General features: G+C 38.1%; 2 protein-coding genes across 4 annotated transcripts in view; both read left to right on the top strand.

Annotated features, from left to right (window-relative positions):
* The first annotated feature begins 35 nt into the window (after positions 1-35).
* Positions 36-16,542, top strand: serpinb1 (serpin peptidase inhibitor, clade B (ovalbumin), member 1). Its single transcript, XM_062038501.1, has 7 exons — positions 36-172; positions 1,391-1,579; positions 4,110-4,247; positions 4,309-4,426; positions 9,383-9,525; positions 9,608-9,775; positions 16,010-16,542. The coding sequence occupies exons 2-7, from the start codon at positions 1,412-1,414 to the stop codon at positions 16,418-16,420; spliced, it is 1,146 nt and encodes a 381-aa protein (XP_061894485.1). The 5' UTR covers positions 36-172; positions 1,391-1,411; the 3' UTR covers positions 16,421-16,542.
* Positions 16,543-19,722: 3,180 nt separating this feature from the next.
* The window catches only part of LOC133644331 (biogenesis of lysosome-related organelles complex-1 subunit 2-like), a 95,407-nt gene continuing 87,629 nt past the window's right edge, over positions 19,723-27,500 (top strand). The window contains exons 1-2 of one of the 3 annotated variants that reach the window (XM_062038729.1): positions 19,723-19,847; positions 25,274-25,503. In XM_062038729.1, coding sequence (XP_061894713.1) covers positions 25,404-25,503 — 100 coding nt within the window. In that variant the 5' untranslated portion in view covers positions 19,723-19,847; positions 25,274-25,403. Of the gene's footprint in view, positions 19,848-20,396; positions 20,417-25,273; positions 25,504-27,500 lie in introns of those variants that run through there. The other 2 variants (XM_062038728.1, XM_062038731.1) reach the window with 2 other exon arrangements.

Raw genomic sequence — 27,500 nt, 5'->3', positions numbered from 1 at the left:
AATAACATTGTAGGAGTTTCTTGTATTGCCCAGCCATGAGTCACAGTGACGTCATCGTCACTCAACCTCTGGACGCTTCGGAGCCATTGAGGGGGGGACTCTTAACGGAACTTGGTCGGCTTCTTATCGTGTGAACAAAGTAGCAGTAGCGGTCTACAAGGACGTCGAACAGGTAACGTGACATTAATGACAAGTTTGGTCAAAATTTCGCACGAATGCGAAGGTAAATGACAATAGCTGGTGTTTACGTTTCGCGTGATGGGTCGTTTAGAAACGATCAAACTTTTAAAAGTCAACGATCCGGTTCTTTACTGTTTTTTTTGTTAATCTCGTCCGTTTTTCTGTTAAAGCCGCGCGACATCGATTAAAATGTTATAGTATTTATAATATTTTTTTCAAACAAACATTTGAGTCATAAACAATTTCAAGTAACAACACAATCCAAGGAGCCGTATGGGATTTGAGTCGTGTTTGGGAATCGAGACAGAAAAGCCCACTCCACTAATAGTATGTGAAACATACGAGTGAGCCTTATTTCCGGGTAAATACCGCTGGTAGATTTTTGGTTCAAACGGTCAACTTCCGTCGATAAATTTGACGTAGCCCGCCACAATCTGCCATTTATTGTCTACTGTTACCAAAACAATGTAAAGTATAGATTCCAACGCGGTTTTAAATTGAACGAAAAACTAACAGCACTGTTGGAAGAAAACTGGCACAACAGCGCCCTCGTATGGCTGCAAAAAAGGCGGGCGCGACAAAGCTGAACATGAATTAAAGGCAATGCAGGATTTATCCTGTTTTGCATTGAGGCGGGGGTCTGCAAAAGAAAAAGATGAGGGAAAAATATATATTTTTGTTTTAATATTGTTTCTGTAGGAGGGCAAACATGACACAAGCCTTCCTAATTGTTAGAAATCTCACTGTTTATATTAAACATGCTTCACTGATGACAGTATTTGGCGCGCAACATTTTGTCCTACTAATTTCGGGGGTCCTTGAACGCACCGTAGTTTGTTTACATGTACAACTTTCCTTGATGCTGCCACAGTGAGACGTGTTTTATGCCACTCCTTTGTCTCGATTTGTCCACCAAACTTTTTATGCTCTGCGTGAATGCACAAAGGTGAGCTTTGTTGATGTTATTGACTTGTGTGGAGTGCTTGCATGACTGCAAGCTAATCGATGCTAACATGCTATTTATGCCAGCTGTATGTACATATTGCATCATTATGCCTCGTATTTTAGGTATATTTGAGGTAATTTTATTTGCAGTTTACGTTTCCTTCAACTTGGACACACACTTCTTTACCTTTGGCCATTCTAAGCCAGTCATTTTCAGGAGTCATTTTCGAATATTGTTCTAAACCCCCCCCCTCGCTCGTTACAGGAGAATCCCTCACCGTCAACAATGGCCGCCATCAGCGTCTCCAACACCACTTTTGCTCTGGAGTTGTTCCGCACTCTGAGTCAAACAAACCCCACCGGGAACGTCTTTGTCTCGCCCTTCAGCATCAGCTCAGCGCTGGCCATGGTCTACCTGGGAGCCAGGGGCGACACGGCTGCACAGATGGAACAGGTAAACCGCACCTGTATCTCAAATGACTAAACACCAAATTAAAATGTACCGTATTTTCCGGACCATAGGGCGCACCGGCCGATGAATGGTCTATTTTCAATCTTTTTTCATATATAAGGCACATTAAAGACGTCATATTACTATTTTTTTCCCCTAAATGTAAAAGACTTCCTTGTGGTCTACATAACATGTAATGGTGGTTCTTTGGTCAAAATGTTGCATAGATGATGTTTTACAGATCATCTTCAAGTCGCTTTCTGACAATCGCTGCCGGATGCGCCGTTTTGTGGGCGGTCTTATTTACGTGGCTCACCTTCGACAGCGTCTTCTCACCGTCATCTTTGTTGTAGCGGTGTAGCGTGCAAGGACGGGAGTGGAAGAAGTGTCAAAAGATGGTGCTAACTGTTTTCAATCAATGTTTTCAATGTTTATTTATATAGCCCTAAATCACAAGTGTCTCAAAGGGCTGCACAAGCCACAACGACATCCTCGGTACAGAGCCCACATACGGGCAAGGAAAAACTCACCCCATTGGGACGTCGATGTGAATGACTATGAGAAACCTTGGCGAGGACCGCATATGTGGGTAACCCCCCCCCTCTAGGGGAGACCGAAAGCAATGGATGTCGAGTGGGTCTGACATAATATTGTGAAAGTCCAGTCCACAGTGGATCCAACACATCAGCGAAAGTCCAGTCCATAGTGGGGCCAGCAGGAAACCGTCCCGAGCGGAGACTTTACTTCAATCAATAACGGAGCAGCATCTCCTCATCCGAAAACAACAAAATGTGTCCCGTGAAAAACCGTCCGACCGGAACTTTACTTATTAAAGTTCCTTGGGTGAATAATGTAAACTCACTACACCGGTATGTTTTAGTGCTTTCATGGCGAGTTTACTGACAGTTATAAGTAAGAACTTTACACTACTTTATATTAGAAATGGCAACAGCGGAGGATGAATGTCCCATAACAAGAAGATAGAGGAAAAAGAAGAAGCTTATCAACTACGGTGTCTACACAGACTACAAAGGCGGATGCACACAATTTTTCAGGATTCATGCAGATCCCAAATACAGATCAGCAGGTACCAGAAGGTAAGAGAAGTTGCTTTTGCATAATATTGCGAAACAAAACGCCAGATATGTCTTACCTTATACACACACCATAATAATACTCCTATGTTGAAGCACAGTACAATCCCATCAAGCGGTGTGGCTTCATAGCTTAACAAAGTCGTACTAAAACATTTTAGATAGATTTTTGAGCGCCGTGTGTAATGTTCTATATTTTCAATGGAACATATAAAATGTTGGTGTCATTTTACCTGAGTCTAGGGCTGCAACAACTAATCGATTAAAGTCGATTATAAAAATAGTTGGCGATTAATTTAGTCATCAATTCGTTGGATCTATGCTATGCGCATGCGCAGAGGCATCCTTAAACATTTTATTTTTTTAAATTTTTATTTTATTTTTTTATAAACTGCAACATGTACAAACAACTGAGAAACAACAATCAAAATAAGTATGGTGCCAGTATGCTGTTTTTTTCCCCAATAAAATACTGGAAAGAATAGAAATGTAGTTTGTCTCTTTTATCCGATGATTAATCGAAGTAATAATCGACAGATTCATCGATTATCAAATTAATCGTTAGTTGCAGCCCTACTTGAGTCATATTGCCATCATATTGCGGTCTACACGTATCTCCTATATTTGACTGCCATCTACTGGTCACACTTATTACACCATGTACCAAATAAAATAGCTTCGAGGTCGGTAAGCAAAACCAGATTTTTTCCGTACATTAGGCGCGTCAAGTTATAAGGCGCACTGTCGAGTTTTGAGGGGAAAAAAAAAAGATTTAAAATGCGCCTTATAGTCTGGAAAATACGGTACACACTTTTAACAGATGGCCATTAAAAATAATCACTTTATCTGATATTGAACTTGTTTTTGAAAAGCCCAGATTTGACTAAAACTATAACACCGGCTTTTTTTTTTTTTTAATAAATGGTTGATTTATATAGGCTAGTAAGGTAAAGTTTTGTACCTGACACCTTTAATGAAGGCTGCAGAAGCAAGGTAGCCGAAACTTGTCAGGTCCAAAACTTTACCTTACTAGCCTATATAAATCAACCATTTATAAATACACATCAGTAGGCTAAATGAACCTCTTCAACATACAACAACGGCTAATTTTTCAGTTGTGCTGCCGTTGATTCCTGCATAGTTTGAGATTTAGAGATATTTTCTTTTGCATTCCTGGGAAAATCCGCCATTCTGTGCTTTCAATTTGCATAATATTGTAAAGCTGTCTTGGTAGAACCTGCAAGGCATGCTGGGAATATTATAAGTTAGTATGAAATTGTATTCATGTGCATCTATATTAGTATGACTGTGCCTAATATTTGCATGTGATCTGAGAGAATAATTGACTGTATTGCTTGCAGATCAATCAAACATTTGCTTTTCCCTTTTCCCTGTTTGTGATCCGATATAAAAGTACCTGCTTTGAAATCTCCCCCTAGGCCCTGTCCTTCAGGTCCGGCGAGGGCATCCACGCGGACTTCCAGACACTCAACGAGGACATCAATTCACCGTCTGCAACGTACATCCTGAAAGTGGCCAATCGTCTTTACGGAGAAAAGACCTCAAAATTCATCACTGTGAGTTTTCAGCGTAAAGTCAAGGAGGAAATTCCACCTACCAGCAATTATTGGTTCGCAGGAATTCCTTGATGCCACACTCAAGTACTACAAGGCAGACCTGAAGCCCGTGGATTTCATCGGGGCTTCGGAGGCTTGTCGAGCAGAGATTAACAGCTGGGTGGAGCAGCAGACGGAAAGTGAGTTCTGCAAAATAATCAACACTCACACTCGGGGTATTTGACTGATGGCTGAATTTACAAAACCCCAAACCAGTGAAGTTGACACGTTGTGTAAATGGTAAATAAAAACAGAATACAATGATTTGCAAATCCTTTTCAACTTATATTCAATTGAATAGACTGCAAAGACAAGATATTTAATGTTCGAACTGAGAATCTTGGTTTTTTTTTTGCAAATAATCATTAACTTAGGATTTAATGGCAGCAACACATTGCAAAAATGTTGTCACAGGGGCATTTTTACCACTGTGTTACATGGCCTTTCCTTTTAACAACACTCTGTAAACGTTTGGGAACTGAGGAGACCAATTTTTGAAGCTTTACAGGTGGAATTATTTCCCATTCTTGCTTGATGTACAGCTTAAGTTGTTCAACAGTCCGAGGTCTCCGTTGTGGTATTTGAGGCTTCATAATGCGCCACACATTTTCAATGGGAGACAGGTCTGGACTACAGGCAGGCCAGTCTAGTACCTGCACTCTTTTACTATGAAGCCACACTGTTGTAACACAAGGCTTGGCATTGTCTTGCTGAAATAAGCAGGGGCGTCCATGATAACGTTGCTTGGATGGCAACATATGTTGCTCCAAAACCTGTATGTACCTTTCAGCATTAATGGTGCCTTCACAGATGTGTAAGTTACCCACTGATGTCGCTTTTTGATGCAGTACCGCCTGAGGGATTGAAGGTCCTTAATATCATCGCTTACGTGCAGTGATTTCTCCAGATTCTCTGAACCTTTTGATGATATTACGGACCGTAGATGGTGAAATCCCTAAATTCCTTGCAATAGCTGGTTGAAGAATTATGTTCTTAAACTGTTGGACAATTTGTTCACGCATTTGTTGACAAAGTGGTGACCCTCGCCCCATCCTTGTTTGTGAATGACTGAGCATTTCATAGAAGCTGCTTTTATACCCAATCATGGCACCCACCTGTTCCCAATTAGCCCGTTCACCTGTGGGATAATCCAAATAAGTGTTTGATGAGCATTCCGCAACTTTGTCAGTCTTTTTTGCCACTTGTGCCCGCTTTTTTGAAACATGTTGCAGGCATCAAATTCCAAATGAGCTAAAAATGCAAAAAAATAACCAAGTTTTCTAGTTGGAACGTTAAATATCTCGTCTTTGCAGTCTATTCAATTGAATATAAGTTGAAAAGGGTCATTGTATTCTGTTTTTATCTACCATTTACACAACGTGACAACTTCACTGGTTTTGGAGTAATTTGATTAAAAGGACACCACATAGGTCAATCGTTAATTTTTTAATACAAAATAACAAAACTGACAGAATAAAATAAATATTTTCTGAAAATAATTTATGACATCGTAGCGGCCCGCTAGTTCAGTTCAAAACTTGGGAGACAAACATTTTTCCACAGAGGAACTTGGACCACTGTAAACACCTTGGCAGATCCTTGCATTGGTATTTTAACCTTGCTCGCAAACATAAAACACTGTGGAGTCCAAACTTTATAACTGAGGCGTCCCTAAAGACACCTATTTAAGTCCTCTTTCTTTTTGACAACACCACATTGTTTTCTCAATGTGGTTTACGTAACTACGGTGTTGCTGTAGTTTGTTTACTGCAGATGCGGTCAGTAGTCATTTGTTCAACTTCTGATTATACTAGTGGCGTTCCTCAAGGTTCCATTTTAGGTCCTCTCTTTTTCATCATTTGGACTATTTAACTGGTGGCCCTTAAAAACAGCAAAGCGCTCCTGTCGGTCTGACAAAATAAATAGGCCAGGATCAAATGTCCACTGTAGAGGATGCTGGTTCTCCGGAATATAAAAAATAAGACTAATAGTGAAGCCCCCTTTAGTCCTTTAGTTGAACAATTTAGTTGAATTACCATTGTTTACAGAATATAAATAAATATACAGTACAGGCCAAAAGTTTGGACACACCTTCTCATTTCAATGCGTTTTCTTTATTTTCATGACGATTGTCTCTGAAGGCATCAAAACTATGACACCTGTGAAGTGAAAACCACTTCAGGTGACTACGTCTTGAAGGTCAACGAGAGAATGCCAAGAGTGTGCAAAGCAGTACACTGCAAAAAGTCAGTGTTCAAAAACAAGAAAAAAAAAATACAAAAATGAGGGGTATTTTATTTGAACTAAGCAAAATTATCTGCCAATAGAACAAGAAAATTCGGCTTGTCAATACTTTCCAAAACAAGTCAAATTAGCTAACCTCAATGAACCCAAAAATACCTTAAAATAAGTTTATTCTCACTAATAACAAGTGCACTTTTATTGGTAGAAAAAAAGAGACATTTTTGCCCAATATGTTGAAAGATATTCTTAAATTAAGTAAATGCTAGTGCCATTATCTTGACATAATGATATGTCATCATGATTTTTTTTTTTCATGCCTGAAGTAAGAAATTATTACTTTAAAAAAGTACTTTTATACTTGTGTTGATGACACAGCTTTGCGACAGTTGATATTCTAGTTTCAAGCATGTTTTACTCAATATAGGTCATCAAATCTCAGCAACAAGCTGTAATATCTTACTGAGATAATTTAAGACCAAAACCCTTAAAACAAGTAAAACACTCTAACATAAAATCTGCTTAGTGAGAAGAATTATCTTATCAGACAGAAAATAAGCAAATATCACCCTTATTTGAGATATTTAATCTTACTTAGATTTCAGTTTTTGCAGTATAATCAGAGCACAGGGTGGCCATTTTTAAGAAACTAGAATATAAAACATGTTGTCAGTTATTTCACCTTTTTTTTTGTTTAGTACATAACTCCACATGTGTTCATTCATAGTTTGATGCCTTCAGTGACAATCTACAATGTAAATAGTCATGAAAATAAAGAACACGCATTGAATGAGAAGGTGTGTCCTCACTTTTGGCCTGTACGTCACTCCAGACGTACGATATTTATTGTACTTCTACGATTAATATTTAAAAAATGTGTACAAATGTATGATATTTTGAGCCCTTAAGTACATGCTATTAGCAAAAAAATTTCCAGTAGTACTGCTAGTTTAACAAAACTGGAAAAAGAAAAAGTAGTCACTGTCTTGGGCCTGTCTTAAAATAGTCAAAGATTCGACGATTCGATTCAGAGGAGTCTGATTGGATATGAACGTCGAGGTTGAATCGTTGGATGTTAAACCCACCCTTGTCCTCTCTGTGGGAGGCAGGTGAGGTAATATAAGCAGGGGCGCCGCGTCGAGTGTGTTGGGAGGATACATACAAATATTAGTAAAATATTACTGTGTGCACTGCGGACAAATAGTTTGTTGTGACGTTGGCCTCCCACATCTCCTATTATAAACCTCGCCGCCAGCCCCGATGGGTCTGATCGCCTAAATATGGACAGTGCTTGGACTCAAAGTTAACGATCCTTCCGCATGTTCCCATACAGAAACTTTCTTACGACTATTCCTTCCTGTTTGGTCAAGTTTAATGTCTTCTTGTTTTGTTCACTTAATTGACATACTGTATTTCAAGTACAGTACATTTAATTCACTTTGTTAAAGTTAAAGTACCAATGAATGTCACACACATGTGTGGTGAAATTTGTCCTCTGCATTTGACTCACCCCCTGGGAGGTGAGGGGAGCAGTGGGCAGCAGCGGTGGCCGCGCCCGGGAATCATTTCTGGTGATTTAACCCCCAATTCCAACCCTTGATGCTGAGTGCCAAGCAGGGAGGTAATGGGGCCCATTTTTGTAGTCTTTGGTATGACTCGGCTGGGGTTTGAACTCACAACCTACCGATCTCAGGGCGGACACTCTAAAAACCACTAGGCCACTGAGTATTCATGTTTAAGTACTAGAGCACATCCATGTGATGTTACTGACACCTAGTGGCCAGTCTGTGTACACTACACCACAAGTCCCCAACCTTTTTTTGCACCAGGGACCGGTTTAATGTCGGCATTATTTTCCCAGTCCGGCCTTCCACGTGTGGCAAATAAATACAGCAACAATAAGTACATGAAGAATACAACTTAGCAGATGGAAATAAGCCTTTGGCTACAATCTGGCATATTTTCATTGTATATGTTTATTAATGTGCATATATATAATGTTAAAATAAGATATAACAAATGGTTACTTCCTAAAATGAGTTTATGTTGCACGTCTGTGAACAAGCTTATTAGTGTGTCTAGTGGGCAGGTGAAAGTTATCCATTTTCTACCGCTTGTCCCTCTTTGGGTCGAGGGTGGTGCTGGAGCTTATCCCAGCTGCATTCGGGTGGAAGGCGGGGTACACCCTGGACTATGTTTATGCATCACAGACTGGTACCGGTCCCTAGACCGGTGGTTAGGGACCACTGCAATACAACATAATTATCATCTGTTTATTTATCCTAAACAAATAACTATGAACATCTTTAGTTGAATACAGCCCTATTTCGCCTATAAAGTGCTCTGAAAACATCCAAAAACCTCCATCAACGTTTTATATACATTTTGTGAGTATATACAGTATGTAATGTAGCAACATTCATAATAACTTGCATTCATTTCACAAACGCATTACAACGTTCGCTATTTCCTTCAACAACTACTACTACTAATCATGGCAGACTTCATAAGAGCCAACAAAAGCAACTATGGGACAAATGATGATCCAGAACTCTATATTTTTGAGCATGAATATAAGGAGGATGAACTTAGACGCAGATCTTGTTTTAGTGTCGCACAAAGCATTTTGTATAGCTAAGTGCTGAACAAGAACATCTATGAATGTTCTCATTCGTCCAGGTCATTGTCATCTCAGGGCGTTCAATCGATCACAACTGGAGTGTTTGGTTTGTCTTGGAAGATGCTTCATCAGTTCGTGCTCATAGACTTAGATTGGTCAGATCTAGTCTAGCGGCTGGTGCCTAAACCCCAAATATAACATTGACTTCTTGCTTTGTCTTGTGCATTGTTGTCAGATAAGATTAAAGATCTCCTGAAGCCAGGAACTCTCAGCCCGACGACAAGATTAGCTCTGGTCAACGCCATCTACTTTAAAGGCAAATGGAAGCACATGTTCAACCCAGGCAACACCTGTGAAATGCCCTTTAAAGTCAATCAGGTGAAAAGAATGATCCGCGTGTCTCACACAGATGGTTTATTGCAAGGCAATGACTCTTACGTCGGGGTTTGATATTTGTCAGAATGTGACCACGAAGGTGCAAATGATGTATCTGAAGGAGAAACTTCCGTACAACTACATCCCTGAGCTGGGTCTGCAGATCCTAGAGATGCCATACAAAGGTGATGAGCTCAGCATGGTGATCCTGCTTCCGGAGGAGTCTACTGATGGCTCCGACCCGCTGCTGAAGGTATGCAACACTACAACAATGACCTTCATGCTCGGATGATCTGGTTAGAAGTTATTAGGTTACCGTATTTTCCGGACCATAAGGCGCACTGCCGATGAATAGTCTATTTTTGATCTTTTTTCATATATAAGGCACATTAATTAACCTCTTAAGGCCCAAGCTGTTTGTTTACATGCTTTTTTTTTATTTCTCTTTGCTATTTGGGCTTATTGGACCCTAATTAGAATAAAAACCAAGAATAATCTTTTGATATGATGTACTTAGTCCATAAGTACACAAACGTGTACTTCATGTTTAGTGACATGCTAATTCTTTTTTTACACTTTTTTTCCCAAATTCCATTGTATGTTATACTCTTCTGACACCACCAGATGGCAGTATAAGTGTCCACATAAGCGGCCATAAGACCCCAATTCAGTTGTGTACACAATTTTGGAAATAAGAGCTAAAAGGTGCTGTCCACCCATGTGGCCACTAAGCCTTTAGAGGTTTTAAAGGAGTCATATTATTATTTATTTTTTCTAAATGTAAAACACTTCTTTGTGGTCTACAAAACATGTAATGGTGGTTCTTTGGTCAAAATGTTGCATAGATGATGTTTTACAGATAATCTTCAAGTCGCTTTCTGACAATCGCTGCCGGATGCGCCGTTTTGTGGGCGGTCTTATTTACGTGGCTCACCTTCGACAGCGTCTTCTCACCGTCATCTTTGTTGTAGCGGTGTAGCGTGCAAGGACGCGAGTGGAAGAAGTGTCAAAAGATGGCGCTAACTGTTTTAATGACATTCAGACTTTACTTAAATCAATAACAGAGCAGCGTCTCCTCATCCGCGGCTCACTAGTTCAACAACAATGACGGAAATGTGTCCCGCGAAAAACCGTCCGACCGGAACTCTCTAATAACTAAAGTTCCTTGGGTGAATAATGTACGCTCGCTACACCGGTATGTTTTAGAGCTTTCCTGGCGAGTTTACTGACAGATATAAGTAAGAACTTTACACTACTTTGTATTAGAAATGGCAACAACGGAGGATGAATGTCACATAACAAGAAGATAGGGACAAAGAAGAAGCTCACCGGACTACAAAGGCGGATTTTCAGGATTTATGCAGATCCCAAATACAGATCAGCAGGTACCAGAAGGTAAGAGAAGTTGCTTTTGCATAATATTGCGAAACAAAACGCCAGATAATATGTCTTACCTTATACACACACCATAATAATACTCCTATGTTGAAGCACAGTACAATCCATCAAGCGGTGCGGCTTCATAGCTTACCAAAGTCCTACTAAAACATTTTGATAGATTTTTGAACGCCGTGTGTAATGTTCTATATTTTCAATGGAGCATAAAATGTTGGTGTTGTTTACTTGAGTCATATTGCAGTCTACACGTATCTCTTATGTGTGACTGCCATGTATATGTATATATATATATGTATATGTCTATGTCACATTATCGATGGGAAAATACATTTTTAGACAATATGATTTGCCTGAGCGGCTAGGAGACACTGAGAGTAACAAACGGTAGAAAATGGATTAGAAAGTACAGATTTTTAAAAATAATTTAAATTTTTATTTTTATTTTTTATTTTTTAGCTTTGGACTTTCTACGGGCCAAAAATCTGGCCCGTGGGCCGTAGTTTGGGGACCCCTGGTCTACCGCCTCCCTGAACAGCGCACCCTCAGTGTGTTAAAATGGTTTCTGTTGTCTCCAGATTGCGATCACACGCAGGTTGGAGAGCACAATAAGATGAATGTGGAGGACACATAATGGCAGTAGAACACGCAAATAACTAATTTAAATAGGGCGTTCTACACCTCTTTTCAATTGTACACACAGTCTTAGTAGATCACAATCAACACGCCCACGAGTACACACAGTTTGCACACGCATTTGGTATTTGGGTCTTAGTAGATCAGGCCCATAGTGTCACACAGTACAGCCCTTTAAGGTGTGAGGTATTTACAAACCGCATCCGCCCACAATCTCAACAAGATAAGCCGAGCACAGAACCCGTTTCTAAGAAAAGCTGAGTCAAATGGAACAAAGGACTAAACCCCCTTCTTGGTGAGAGTAATTCTGCTCTTAAGAGAGAGGAGAAGACATTTTGAGAGGAGCCCTGAGCTGACAGGATGTCTCCCTTTTTGGGGTGTCCGCCGGAATTGTACATCATTGCAGTGTTGGCGGAGGAATTTTCGAAAGTCATGAAAATGGGGTCCCACTTTTTTGTAAGCGTTTTGAAAACAAATGATAAATGTATGCATTATCCTCTTATATCTCACATTCTATATTGTGTTTTGGAAAAAGGTTGTCATAAACGTTACTTCATTCATTGAAAAAATAATACAAAAGAAAACAAATGTTTATGCATACGTAAATGTATTCAGTTATAAACATTCATTCACTTTCTTCTTTCCTTCATGGATCTAAACTTTACCGCTGCCGGTATTTCTTTATATATTTTTGTTGTAATATTTTCAGAATGGGTTTGTTCTATTTTTGGCCAAAGTAAGACAAAGAAAACAATCTGAAGTTGTCTTTATTTTTTAGTTTTAATGCCATGATTTTAATAGTCCGGCCCGCGTGTGCACAGATTTTCCTCCATGCGGCCCCTGAGCTAAAATTAGTTTGACACCCCTGTGCTAATTCGTCTCATCTCGAATATAATAAAATATAACATAATAAATTACAACAAAGCCTGTTGCAGCCTTCCATACAAGTTATTTGGGCACTACTCCTCAACGAGGACATTAATACACTAAATTGTGTCAAATTTATGTGGAATATTACATACAGTTTATTATTTTATACTATTATTACATTAAATTGTATCACATTTCTGTAATATATTACATATTATTTACTATTTTATATTATATTATTATTATTACATTAAATTGTATCAAATGTATGCAAAATATTACATACAATTTACTATTTTATATCATTATTTTTTATGATTATAAATAATAATCATTATTAATAAAAAAAATAAGAATACATTTTAATATTATTATTATTATTATGACATTATTATTGTGTTATTTGACACAAAAACAATTTTGAGAGTTTTTTTTCCTTTAAAATTAATTTAAAAAATGTCAATGAAAGCAAAACACTAGCAAAATTTGGGCATACATTATTTGCAATGGACGGCAATAGTATATTGTTTTAAAAAATACATCTATTTTATTTTATTACAAGAGGTTAGTCAATTAACGACAAAGAAGTTTAGCTGTAATGTTTCAATTTTCATCAATTGTTTTCCTATTATGCGCCAAAATGGACAATCTGGTGTTATTTTATACAAAAACTAAATTTTGACAGTTGATCTCCTTTAAAATTAATTTTAAAAATGTCTATTGTTTTTATCTAATAAGTTGTAGGTGTATTTATTTCAGTAAAAAAGTGTAAAAAGTGTTTTGCTTCGGTCATGAAATGATGACAATGGTGTGCCAGGGCATACATACATTATTTATTTAACACTTAAATCTCTAGAGTCTACATCAACTTCACATCTATCCGTCAATTCTAAGTTGTTTTTTTTTTATGTTGTTTTTTTGTTTCTTTGTTTTCTGCCCTTTTTGTCAAAGAAAACTGTTTTTTTTTTATGGCAAACACACAAAATATGCAAAATCTTCCACAAAAAAAACATTTTTCAAAGTGGAATATTTGATGTGAGGTAATCAGAGCCTTGGATAGGTCAATAATTCATAAAAACATTGATTTTGATTCAATATTATGTTTTGAGCAATGACAGTTTTAATGAAAAAAAATAGCTTTGTTTTATTAGTCAACATTGCAACTTTCTCTAAATTACATTTCACCTGTAAGCTTTTTTATTCCACTTTTGTTATATTTTTGTTTATTTTAATAGTACTTTTAGAATGTGCGGTGGGCCTTTAAAACATTAGCTGCGGGCCACAAATTGCCTCCGGGCCACACTTTTGACACCCCTGCTATGGATAATAAAGCATTTAATCTGATAAGTCTATCGACAAAAAGCAGAGCCTGGCGACGTATGCGCGTTTATTATAACGCACAGTCAGCATCTCTGCTTCAGTAAACAATGACGGTGATGACGTCACTGTCAGCGATGCTAACTTGTCAGCCACTTCTCCAAGAGACTCCTTTTGAACACTCCTCGCACATTAACACTTCAAAAGGCACATATTTGCCCCGTTTGTTGACCTGCAAAGTATGTTTTTGGGCTGGAGGAGTCTGGTCAGGTGCTGGTTAGCTTGAAGCTAACAGCGGGAGATAAAAGTGAAGTTTCCATGGACTCACAAAGACTAAAACAAGTCATTTACTGGAGTCATGGCACAGGATGAAGTTAAAAAAGTTGACTTTACACTCACCTTAGTGTTTACCATGAAGTCTTTCTTTTGACAGCCCCTAGCGGTAAAGTTGTCCGAGTGCAAACTGAGGCAGTATTTGTCATTGATAAAACTTTTGACGAATCAAAATTTAAGAAATTGTACCGGAAATGTCATTACTTTGAAGACAACCAATAAAAACGCAGAGAAGGCAGGGTCGGTACAAAAATAATAAAGGAAAAAATCTGCGTCCCGGGGACGTGTGGACTTACGAAAATGCGCGTCCTTTCTGATTTCAATGCGTAAAACGACACAAAGTGCGTTAACGTCAACAGTGTGTAGACCATACTTGCCAACCCTCCCGTTTTTAGCGGGAGAATCCCGGTATTCAGCGCCTCTCCCGACAACCTCCGGCAGAGATTTTCTCCCGACAAACTCCCGGTATTCAGCCGGAGCTGGAGGCCACGCCCCCTCCAGCTCAATGCGGACCTGAGACTGAGTGGGGACAGCCTGTTCTCAGTCCGCTTTCCCACAATATAAACAGCTTGCCTGCCCAATGACGTCATAACATCTAGGGCTTTTAGAGAGTAGAGTGGACAACTGCGCACACAACAAGGAGACGAAGCAGAAGAACGAGGAAATTACAGAAATGGCGACGCCATCGACGAGCAAGATGAAGAAATACGCTTGCAAGTTCCAAAACGAATGGAAACAAGAATTTCAGTTCATCCAGGACAGTTCGAAGGGGAAGGTGTATGTTGCCTGTAAATATGTAAAACAGACTTCTCCATTGAACACGGTGGCCGAAATGATATACTCATCATGAACGGAGAAGTTAAACAGGACAATACTGCCATCTAATGGATAGCCACCGGAACACTGAAATTCAAGTATTTCTTTTATGTAAATAAAATAAATATATATATATATATATATATATATATATATATATATATATATATATATATATATATATATATATATATATAGCTAGAATTCATATATGAAATATGAAGTACTCGAGTTGGTGAATTCTATCTGTAAATAACCACGCCCCCCGCCCCCGACCAAGCCCCTACCTCCGACCTCCCGATATTGGAGGTCTCAAGGTTGGCAAGTATGGTGTAGATAGAAGTTTGCGCGAATCAAAATTTACGACCAATAAAAACACAATAAAAGGGGACGTATATTTGACCCGGCAAATATAAACAAAACAAAAAACCGTCGGAAAGCGATAATCAATAAAAAAAACAAACAAGCAAACTGGAGTTTTGAGCCGAAGAAGGCAGTGTCTGTAAAAAAAAAACGCTTACCTCCGGAAACGCGTCCTTTCGGATTTCAATGCGTAAAAAGACACAAAAAGTGCGTTCACGCCAACACTGCAAAAAGTCAGTATTCTAAAACGAGGGGTATTTTATTTGAACTAAGCAAAATTACCTGCCAATAGAACAAGAAAATTCGGCTTGTCAAGACTTTCCAAAACAAGTAAAATTAGCTAACCTCAATGAACCCAGATACCTTAAAATAAGTATATTCTCACTAATAACAAGTGCACTTTTCTTGGTAGAAAAAAAAAGAGACCTTTTTGCTCAATATGTTGAAAAGTATTCTTAAATTAGATAAATGCTAGTGCCATTATCTTGACATAATGATATGCACTCGGCATCATGATTTTTTTTTTCATTCTTGAAGTAAGAAATTATTACTTTAAAAAAGTAGTTTTATACTTGTGAGTAGAGATGTCCGATAATGGCTTCTTTTGCCGATATTGTCCAACTCTTAATTACCGATTCCGATATCAACCGATACCAATATATACAGTCGTGGAATTAACACATTATTATGCCTAATTTTGTTGTGATGCCCCGCTGGATGCATTAAACAATGTAACTTTACCATGAATTGATTGCAGCTAGAAAAGGAGCTCACTCACTCCACGCTGAGCCAGTGGACCAAGAGGGACGACATGGACGTCTACACAGACGTGGTCGTTCACCTGCCCAAGTTCAAGCTGGAGGAGGAGTACGAGTTGAACGAACCCCTGGCCAAACTGGGCATGACAAATGTGTTTTGCGCCGCCAAGGCCGACCTTTCCGGAATGAACGGCGAGGGAAGGCTGTCCTTGTCCACGGTGGCCCACAAGGCCTTCGTGGAGGTAAACGAGGAGGGCAGCGAGGCCGCTGCAGCCACCGCCGGCATCGCGTCTTTCTGCATGCTAATGAGGGAGGAACACTTTAACGCAGACCACCCCTTCCTCTTCTTCATCAGGCACAATAAGTCCAAGTCTGTCCTCTTCCTCGGCAGGTTCTCCTCTCCCCAATAGAGAGAACTCAAATCCATGAAGAAAGAGTTGGAAAATTTCATTTTTCTCAATCCATACTAGGGTTGTCCCGGTACCAAACTGTATTTCGATACTTTTCTAAATAAAGGGGACCACAAAAATGGCATTATTGGCTTTATTTTAACAAACAATCTTAGGGTACATTAAACATATGTTTCTTATTTTGTCTTTAAATAAAATAGTGAACATACTAGACATCTTGTCTTTTATTAGTAAGTAAGCAAACAGGCTCCTAATTTAGTCTGCTGACATATGCAGTAACATATTGTGTCATTTATCATTCTATTATTTTGTCAACATTATTAAGGACAAGCTGTAAAAATGTATTATTAATCCACTTGTTCATTTACTGTTTATCTGCTTATTTTCTGTTTTAACATGTTCTATATACACTTCTGTTAAAATGTAATAATCACTTATTCTTCTGTTGTTTGATACTTTACATTAGTTTTGGATGATACCACACATTTAGGTATCGATCCGATACCAAGTAGTTACAGGATCATACATTGGTCATATTCAAGGACATATTTCCTGAGTTTATAAACATAATATGACTTTTTTTTTAAAGAAAAAAGATTTTGTGACGATAAAAAATATTGATGTAATCATAGTAGTATCGACTAGATACGCTCTTGTACTTGGTATCATTACAGTGGATGTCAGGTGTAGAACCACCCATGGAATTTGTTTACATTTAGCGGTTAGCTGTTGTATCCTCCTACGGTGTGTAGTGAAGCATGTTTGGATGATACTTGTAAGAAACTTACTTTATTTGTCGCCATGGAGGCGAGGATTAGTGATTTAGAAGTAGCTAAAACACTGCCGACTGCGAATGGACGTTAGCCGCTAGCTATCTATCTAGCGCCTCTTCCTGAGGGCGTTTCAGTGTTATAACTTCACCTTTATCGTTAGTTTTTAAGCCAAAATGCGTCCGTTCTCCCTTTTCTGTCTACACACTGTGTCTGCTTGTAAGTACTCTGTGATTGTGCGCTGCCGAACATGCTCGTCTGCTTGTAAAACCAGCAATGTCACGACGTGAGGGCGGCACGCCCATAGACATTTTATAAGTAGACGCAGCATCGACCTACTGGCGCTGACGAGACGCAGAGCCACCGTCTTGGAGTAAAAAAAAAAAAAAAGTAGATTAAAAGAGTTCAGTTTGGTAAAATTGTTTTCGCTAATCGTATATAATTTTGGAATTTATACATAATTCTTAAACTATTTATAAATATAAACTATTTCCTGTCAAATAAAAACAAAAAAAATCTCACAGTTTAGTTTGGTAAATTCCACCCAAAAAATCTGGAAAGGCGGATTTTCACACGATTCGTTTTTTTTACTGACCTTTTAGAATACACGTTTTCCCATATTCCGTTTTATGAGATACAAATGTTTGAGCAAAATCAATTGTGCAAAAATAACAAAAGAAAAGCAAAATTGATTCATTCAAAACCTCTCTTGGCTCTCCTGTCCTGTGTCCAATTACATGCACAAGTTTGTATACAATATAATAACATAGAAGTGTAATAATAACAATATGAACAACGACATGACAAAAGCACAACACATACAAAATATATTATGACCTAATGTTTTTAAAATGTCTCTTTAGTTCTCCTCATTTTATGGATTTAGTCTTGTTTTTTTGTCCTTCTCATTCTTATGTAATGTAAAATTATAGATTTTTTCTAATTGTATTAATTGGCAAAAAATAAAATTTTTCTTCACAATATCACAGCTTCATCATTGTACTGTTTAATGCAATTTATTTTACGCAATATTACAATTTCAGTCTTACGTTTTTTTATAATAGGCTTGGTCAGACTATAAAAATTTGAGTAAAAAAAATGTATTTAAAAGAGTTCAGTTTGGTAAAATTGTTTTTGCTGACAGTATGTAATTTTGGAATTTATGCTCCATTCTTGTAATATTACAAAAGTATTTCCTGTCAAATAAAAACAAACAAACCTCACTGTTTAGTTTGGCAAATCCCACCAGACAAATCTCTAAATAACCACATTGGGTGTTTGGGAGGGCGGATTTCCCCACAATTAATTTTTTGTCCGACAGTAACACGTTTTCCCATATTCCGTTTTATGAGATACAAAATGTTTGAGCAAAAATAACAAAAAACAAAAGCAAAATTGATTCATTCAAAACCTCTCTTGGCTCTCCTGTCCTGTGTCCAAATACTTGCGCGAGTTTGTAAACAATATAATAACATAGAAGTGTAATAATAACAATATGAACAACAACATGACAACAGCACAACACATAAAAAATATATATATATTATGACCTAATGTTTTTAAATTGTCTCTTTAGTTCTCCTAATTTTATGGATTTAGTCTTGTTTTGTTGTCCTTCTCATTCTTATGTAATGTAAAATTATAGTTTTTTTCTCATTGTATTAATTGGCAAAAAATAATTTTTTCCCTCACAATATCACAGCTTCATCGTTGTACTGTTTAATGCAATTTATTTTACGCAATATTACAATTTCAGTCATACGTTTTTTTGTAATCGGCTTGGTCAGACTGCAAATATTTGAGTAAAAAAATTAGATTTAAAAGAGTTCAGTTTGGTAAAATAGTTTTTTGCTGACAGTATGTAATTTTGGAATTCATGCTTCATTCTTGTAATATTACAAAATGATGTCCTGTCAAATAAAAACACACAAACCTCACTGTTCAGTTTGGCAAATCCCACCAGAAAAAAATCTCTAAATAACCACATTGGGTGTCTGGAAGGGCGGATTTTCACACGTTTTCCTATATTCCGTTTTATGAGATACAAATGCTTGAGCAAAATCAAATGTGCAAAAATAACAAAAACAAAAGCAAAATTAATTCATTCAAAACCTCTCTTAGCTCTCCTGTCCTGTGTCCAAATACTTACACAAGTTTGTAAACAATATAATAATATATAGAAGTAATGTAAGCAATATAAACAAAAAGTATATAAGTAATATAAGAAGTAATATAAACAAGTATATAAGTAATATAGAAGTAATGTAAACAATATAATCAAAAAGTATATAAGTAATATGAACAAGTATATAAGTAATATAGAAGTAAACAATATAAACAAAAAGTATATAAGTAATGAGTAATATAAGAAGTAATATAAACAAGTATATAAGTAATATAGAAGTAATGTAAACAATATAAACAAAAAATATATAAGTAATATAAGAAGTAATGTAAACAAGTACATAAGTAATGTAAGAAGTAATATAAACAATATAAATAACAACACGACAAAAGCATCGGCAATTGTGACGAAAACTGAAAGTATCGAACTCACCACGCTCGTATCGGACCAGCCTCAGTATTGACATGATAGATATTGGCATCGGCCCGCCTACCGCGGACTCTGGAGTCGACTCTGCACTGCACGCTCGCAGGTACGTGAATATCAGCTGTTTTCACCTAAAAGTATTGAAATAGTAACTCAAATGGCATTGTTATAATGCGTGGCGGTATAAAAACGGGCATGGTGACATTAATATAACCAGCTAATGTTCGCCGCCGGCGTGTGTTGTTTGTAACCTTGCCACTCATTAGCCACACTTGTGCTAACTCGGCTAGCAACCGTGCCGCCGCGTACAAAGTTACAAAACCCAAAACGTCACTTTTACAAACGTCATGTTTCGGAAGTGTAAGTTAAAGTTATACTTCTTTTTTGTCGTCGTCTGGTTTTATTTTGCGGTTATTCTGGCTGGCTTGAGGTTAGCCTCGCCGTGCTAGCCGCGCGGGTCCTTTAAAGTCGGTCTCCATGACAACAACAGCCCGGAAGTGGCTCCATTTCTGCAATGAATGCCCGTATAAAAAGAAATAAAATACTGCATGCTGAAGGACAACTTGATACGAACTACCATAGACGCAGCATTGGCTGGTGTGACGCGAGAAATTGGGCCGCCATCTTGAAGTGGTGATGAGGAGCCGGCGAGCAGCCTAAACTGACAGTTGACAGGTAGAAAACAAAGATGGTGTTCAGCGTTTTCCTGCTCAAATGAGCGGACTGTTGAAAATAGGAATCGGGGGGATTACTTTTCACAAGTAAGATTTTAACATCAACGTACTATTGGTTGTATTTTTTGAAAAGAATATTACCACAGAGTTGAGAAGGAGCAAAGATCTTCAATAGTACTGAAATTGTAGCCGGTAGCAAACAAGAGTATGACCATAATAGAATTGCTTGTCAATGAAATTAATTACATTTAAAAATGTCATACTTGAATATAGGGCTGGGCGATATATCGATATACTAGATATAGCGCGGGTTTGTCTCTGTGCGATATAGAAAATGACTATATCGTGATATTCGAGCTAGGGCTGGGCGATATACGCGATATATTGCGGGTTTGTCTCTGTGCGATATAGAAAATGACTATATCGTGATATTCGAGTATACGTTCTCACGCAGTTGCTTTTAGCTGCTGGCATTACACTACAGGCTCTCCTCACTCTTTCCTGTGTCTCCTTCTCGCAGACAGACAAGCGCACCTTCTTACATACGTCACATACGTATACGCCCTCGCGCAGCAAAGAGGTAGCAGCATTGCTAAAGTTAGCTGTGATGCGAGCGGTAATACGAGAGAAAGAAGGTGCGAATCTGGTAACAAATGAAGGAAGAATTAATTCCCAAGAAAAACAGCAGGGGGTCCATCGTCTGGCGGTGGTTTGGCTTCAAGTGGGAATATGTCGAACAGACAACCGTAATTTGTCAAGTGTGGGGCGAAAGCGTTGCTATAAAAAGTAGCATTACTGCTAATTTGTACCATCATTTGAAAAGTCACCCGCTAGAGAATGAAGAGTGCTTGAAACTCCGCATGTCAACATTTCCGTTGGGTGCCACACGCCCACACCATCAAAATGTCGAGGCAAACATTTCCAGATCAACACCGTATGAAAAAAATTGTTATTTTTTTTTGTTGTGATTTCCCTCTCCGCATGAAAGTTTAAAATGAGCATATATTAATGCAGTATGAAGAAGAATGTTTTAATGTAGACACATAGAATCATCATACTGCTGTGATTATATGCATCAAGTGTTCATAAGGCTAAGGCAAAATATTGAGATATATATCGTGTATCGCGATATGGCCTTAAAATATAGCGATATTAAAAAAAGGCCATATCGCCCAGCCCTAATTCGAGGATACATTCTCACGCAGTTGTTTAGCTGCAGGCATTACACTGCATGCGTTTCCCACTCTTTCTTGTCTCTCCTTCTCACAGAGACTTAAAACAAGCGCACCTTCTTACACACGTCACACATGCAACGTCACACGCTCCCGCGGAGCAGACAGGTAGCGACATGGTAACGTTAGCTGTGATGCTAACGGTGCGGTGCGGGTGGTAATATGAGAGAAAGAAGGTGGGAATCTGGTAGCAAATGAAGGAAGAAGAATTAATTCCCAAGGAAAAACAGTACGGGGTTCATCGTCTGCCGGTGGTTTGGCTTCAAGCGGGAAGATGTTAAACAAGTATGCGGCAAAAGCGTTGCTACAAAAAGTAGCACCATTGCTAAAAGTCACCCGCTAGAGAAAAAGGAGTGCTTGAAACTCCGCATGTCAACATCTCCATTCGGTGCCACACCAACAAAATGCCAAAGCAACCATTTCCAGATCAACACCGTATGAAAAAAATAGTCAACAACAGAAGGAGATAATGTCCGCAGGAACCTACCACATAGTAAAGGACATACACTATTTGATTTCCTATTATGCAACTCATTTTTATTTGACACTTATTGAAATATCTTGTGTGACATCATGCACAAAAGTGCACTTTATTTGTTTTAAACTATTGTAGTGGCGTTCTGTACAAAAAGTGCACTTTAATTTAGTGTTGTTTTGATTTGTCATCTTGGTGACATCATTCACAAAAGTGCACTAATAGCTTGTTTTAAAATGTCTCTGACAATCTTGCACTTTCTGTTTTGAAATGACATGAATGTTTGTGCCACTGTTTAATAACTGTTTAATAAATACACTTTTGGTAAATTGACTTAGTTGTGATTTCCCTCTCTGCATGAACGTTTAAAATGAGCATATATTAATGCAGTATGAACAAGAATGTTTTAATGTAGACACATAGAATCATCGTACTGCTGTGATTATATGCATCAAATGTTCATTCAAGGCTAAGGCAAAATATCGAGATATATATCGTGTATCGTGACATGGCCTAAAAATATCGAGATATTAATAAAAGGCCATACCGCCCAGCCCTACTTGAATAACATAAAGTTGAAATAAATGATGAAGATAAGGATTGTAAAAGCCAACAGGGGTAAAAGTTAGGACCACAGTCCAGATTGTGTAAGGGGGGGTAATATATGTTAGCTAACTAGACAATCAGATGTACAGTGGCTATACAGTATTATACAAGTCTAAATTTAGTCTAGCTTTCCAACCCTTCAGTATGCATATTGTATATAGTTCTCTGCAAGCCTATGAAATGTTCTATTTTGTCTTCATTATTTTGTCAGAATGCAGCAGAATGCTTCATTTGTATGTGAAAATCACAAAGAAATCTTTTCTGGCGGAGGATGACCCCCCTACAGGGGTTTGGTTTACAAACTTTCAGCCCCACCTAAAACAAATTCACCAGCCGTCACTGATTATGACGCATTCTCATTTTAGGCAGAGTATAAGACAATACTTTCTTAACAGTATAATTGTAACCAAGAATAAGTCTTCAAATGACAATATTCAAATACTAACGTTGTTGGGTAAGACAGAATTTGGTTTTATTCTGAATCCAGTGAAACAGATTGGTGGTTTTAGCTGATATAAAGACTTTCAGGTGTTTGTTTAAGTATTTGGCAGACGCTTTTATCCAAAGCGACATACATAAAAAATACATAAAAAACAATAACTGTAAACATGATAATTTAAGGGAAGAATGTAATACAAAAGTGTCAAGACAGAATAAACTCTCTGCTGCTGCAGCAACAGAGATATAGTCTATAGGTCCCTAAGATATATAGATATCTAATGTATTCATACATTGTTTATGTAGGATATACGCGTGTATATATAACCTCATCTTATTGTTTCTTCAACTTAAAAATAGGTGACCGTTTTTTTCCCCCTTCTCTGGGATTATATTCCCAGTTTTGATCTCGGACGTCTGGTCACTTATAGCGTATAAGAATATTCTATTACTGTTAAGCAAACTATGAATAATAAAACACGCCAAAACATGTGTCCTTTATCATAGCTACACGTATGACGAAAAAGCGTGTGAAAATCAGTGGTATTCAGTGAGGTAAGATGAATTAAATGCGCTGACAGTTCATTGCTCCTGCCAAATGAAGTGCACTGAGTGGAGCGGATCACCACTCCAAGATGGCGGCTCCGAGTCTCGTCAGCGCCAGTAGGCAGTAGCGCTCGATGCTGCGTCTACTTATAAGATGTCTATGCGAACTACTACTATTATTATTCTGTCTGGCTTGAGGTTAGCCTCGCCAAGCTTTTTTTAATTATTTATTTTGTAAACCTTTATTTATAATGTTCAACATTTACATACAATCAAGAAATAATAATAATCAATTCAAGTACAGAAACAGTACAAAACAGCGCCAGGGGGTTGTAAACTCAATAAAGTAAGTAAAATGGAATGCAAAATATATATATGTAACAAAATGTGAAGCCATAGGCTCACGCAAGTTCTATAAATAATCCAAATTTGGAACACAGCATCATAGTTTTCACAGCTTTTTGGTTGTTAGACGTAGAGAGCGTTTTAAAGTACAGTTCGAATTCTTTTTTTAAAGGCACAAAAAACAGGTCGGGTATTGAGAAACTTACATTTATGGATATAAAACTTAGCCAATAGTATATAATGAGGTTGCAAAGGTAAAAAAAAATTTCAATTTTTTTTTCCATCCATCCATCCATTTTCTACCGCTTGTCCCTTTTGGGGTCGCGGGGGGTCGCTGGAGCCTATCTCAGCTACAAATGGGCGGAAGGCGGGGTACACCCTGGACTTCATGCAGTGTAAATCCAAATAGCACATCTTTAAAAAAAAGCACACATTTGTCATGAATATTTTCCAGGATGAAACGACAGATGCCCTGCCATAGTGATCGAGTGCTTTTCACAAGTTAGCCTCACCATACTAGCAAGCGGTGGGCGCGCAGGTCCTTTAAAACGGTCTCCATGACAACAACAGCCCGGAAGTGGCTCCATTTTTGCACTTATTGCCTGTATAAAAATAAATAAAATACTGCATGATGAAGGACAACTTGATACGAACTACTACTATTATTATTCTGACTGGCTTGAAGTTAGCCTCGCCATGCCAGCAAGCGGTGGGCGCGCGGGTCCTTTAAGCCGGTCTCCATGGCAACAACAGCCCAGAAGTGGCTCCATTTTTGCACTGATTGCCTGTATAAAAAGAAAATACTGCATGCTGAAGGACAACTTGATACGAACTACTACTATTATTATTGTGGCTGGCTTGAGGTTAGTCTCGCCATGCTAGCAAGCGTTGGGCGCGCGGTTCCTTTAAGTCGGTCTCCATGGCAACAACAGCCCGGAAGCGGCTCCATTTCTGCACTGATTGCCTGTCAAAAAAAAAAAAAATACTGCATGCTGAAGGACAACTTGATAGGAACTACTACTATTATTATTGTGGCTGGCTTGAGGTTAGTCTCGCCATGCTAGCAAGCGTTGGGCGCGCGGTTCCTTTAAGTCGGTCTCCATGGCAACAACAGCCCGGAAGCGGCTCCATTTCTGCACTTATTGCCTGTCAAAAAAATGACATACTGCCTGCTGAAGGACAACTTAATAAGAACTACTACTCCGTTTGTTTTCAGGCGTCGCACCGTTTCTATTCATGCACTGACACCGCCTTCCGGTTCCTTGGCTTTACCGGCCTTTCCGGTAAGTTCTGTTTCGGGGAGTTGAAGCAGCAGTCGAGGGAGAGAGACACCGGCAGGAACAAGCATGGCCACCGACCGGGACCCTTCTTTCAGCGTCAAGCTCGCCCAGCTGCTGCTGCTGTCTACATACTGGGGCATGCAGATCTGGGTCACCTTTATTTCAAGTTAGTACCACACACACATGCTAAAGTTTTAGTATCATGCTGCCATGTTGTGATATGCAAACAATATTGCATATTTATCAACAATATTGCCGATTTATCAACGATCTCACATCCTGTTGCGTGCCACATATCGGCACCACCGCGCCAAGAACAGGGTAAGCGGTAGGGAATGGATGAGACAATTTTAATTTGAAGATGTGTGTGAGTGAAAGTGTGCGAGAGGTAGCAAAAAAAACGAGGCGTGTTCTGGATTGTGTGTTATGATATTTATCCTGTCACTGCAAGAAGGAAGTAGGGCAAAGGTGACTTCATGATCCACTTTCTTACTGTAATGTTTAAAACCAGGTTTTTAATCAAAGTTTTTGGTTTGTTGTCACAAAGGATGGGTAATGTTTACATCTGAACCGATATCAGGAACTTATAAAAAGGTGCAGGTGCTTAAAATTTTTAAAAACATACTAATTTTGTTGAAAAGCAATGCTTTTTTAAAAAAAATTCTAACAGACTTTTGCGACATGCAAGTTGTACATTTTAGTTTAGTTTATTATCATTTTTTCGGTCAGTGGTCAACAAAATAAACACGCAGTTTTACATTCATAAATTGACAATTTTACAGACCGAAAGGGTTTAGGCTGAAGTTAAGCACTTATTTTGCTTAACCCTATAAATAATTTTAGATGGGGGGCCACATGGAGAAAAATCTACTCCCAAGCGGGCCGGACTGGTAAAATCACGGCACGATAACTTAAAAATAAAGACAACTTCAGATTGTTTTCTTTGTTTAAAAATGGAGCAAGCACATTCTGGAAATCTACAAATCATAGCTGGGTTTTTTTTTTACACTTACATGTTGCAGTTATAGTATTCTATCTTTCTTTGTCGTTATTTATATTTTCTAAATAAATGATGTGATAATGTTCATCAGTAAACTTATTGGTGTTAATTTTCAATCTATCAAAATTAAAAAAATATATCAAAATCAAATTACAGGATGTTATTTATATCGTTTCATTTTCCTCGACTGGTGCACTAACATCATGTGGTTTATTTTGTAGAAGAGAACGTTCATGTTTTTAAGAGCAGGCTTAAGATCCACCTTTTTGATTTGGCTTTTACCTGATATTAATTATTGTATTGAAGTCATTTGTATTTTACTTTTCATCCTATTAGTTATGCAAAATGTTATTTAGTTGTATTTATTTATTTACTGTATATTCATTTAATTTTTTTCTATCAATCTTCATATGTCCTACTTGTATTTTATTCTTTATCCCTACTCATGGTTCTCACCATTTTACATGTTTTATTATTTTTATTTTCCAACGTTCCTCAGATGAGCCATCTGCCTCAGGGGTTATCGGCCGTGCTTGTGTCAGCGTCCTGGTGGCCATGGTCTGATGACCTCCTGGTGCAGATGACCCCTGTGATAGTGTTTACTCACATGTCCCCTCTGTACTCAGGCATGCAATCATTTGTCCATATAGTTGCATGTGTGTGTATGGTAAGGGTCACCGGGGTATTGTTTTTAACTTTGTAAAGCACTTTGCGTTGCAATATTTGTATGTATGAAAAGCACTTTATAAATAAAGTGTGATTGATTGATTGATAAAGCGCCAGAAAAAAACTACACACCTAAGTTTTTGTTTGATACCGTCACGGCATTATTGCAAAAACTCTGAAACCAAAATAGCGCGATATCTACACTAGTGTTACACCCCGAGGAATTTATGTTCAGAATTTCAGGGTTTGTGAACGCACCTCGCTTACCTAAGTGTGTGATTGTTTAATGAGGAAGTGACGTTCAGAATCCTAATACAGTTTACAAAGAGCATCGGAGTGTGTGCTACTAAATTAGGCAATATCACATTAAGAACTTGTTACGGGTGCCTGAGTCTGCATTCGTTTGGCCACTTTTTTCCCCCCGGTGTGGGAAAATCCTGACTTGTCACATGACTTTTTTTTAAAGAAGTATGAACTTCAGGGAAAATCCTGACTTG

Source organism: Entelurus aequoreus, linkage group LG27 (genome assembly GCF_033978785.1).
Source record: "Entelurus aequoreus isolate RoL-2023_Sb linkage group LG27, RoL_Eaeq_v1.1, whole genome shotgun sequence".
Taxonomy (NCBI): domain Eukaryota; kingdom Metazoa; phylum Chordata; class Actinopteri; order Syngnathiformes; family Syngnathidae; genus Entelurus; species Entelurus aequoreus.
The sequence above is the reverse complement of the archived record's forward strand: the minus strand, read 5'-3'. Positions and strand labels throughout refer to the sequence as shown.

Excerpts from the sequence above, each read along its gene's own strand:
- serpinb1 (XM_062038501.1), top strand. The coding sequence starts at position 1,412 with ATGGCCGCCATCAGCGTCTCCAACACCACTTTTGCTCTGGAGTTGTTC. Across the intron at positions 9,526-9,607 it reads TGCCCTTTAAAGTCAATCAG|AATGTGACCACGAAGGTGCA; the intron begins GTGAAAAGAATG and ends GATATTTGTCAG. Across the intron at positions 9,776-16,009 it reads GCTCCGACCCGCTGCTGAAG|CTAGAAAAGGAGCTCACTCA; the intron begins GTATGCAACACT and ends AATTGATTGCAG.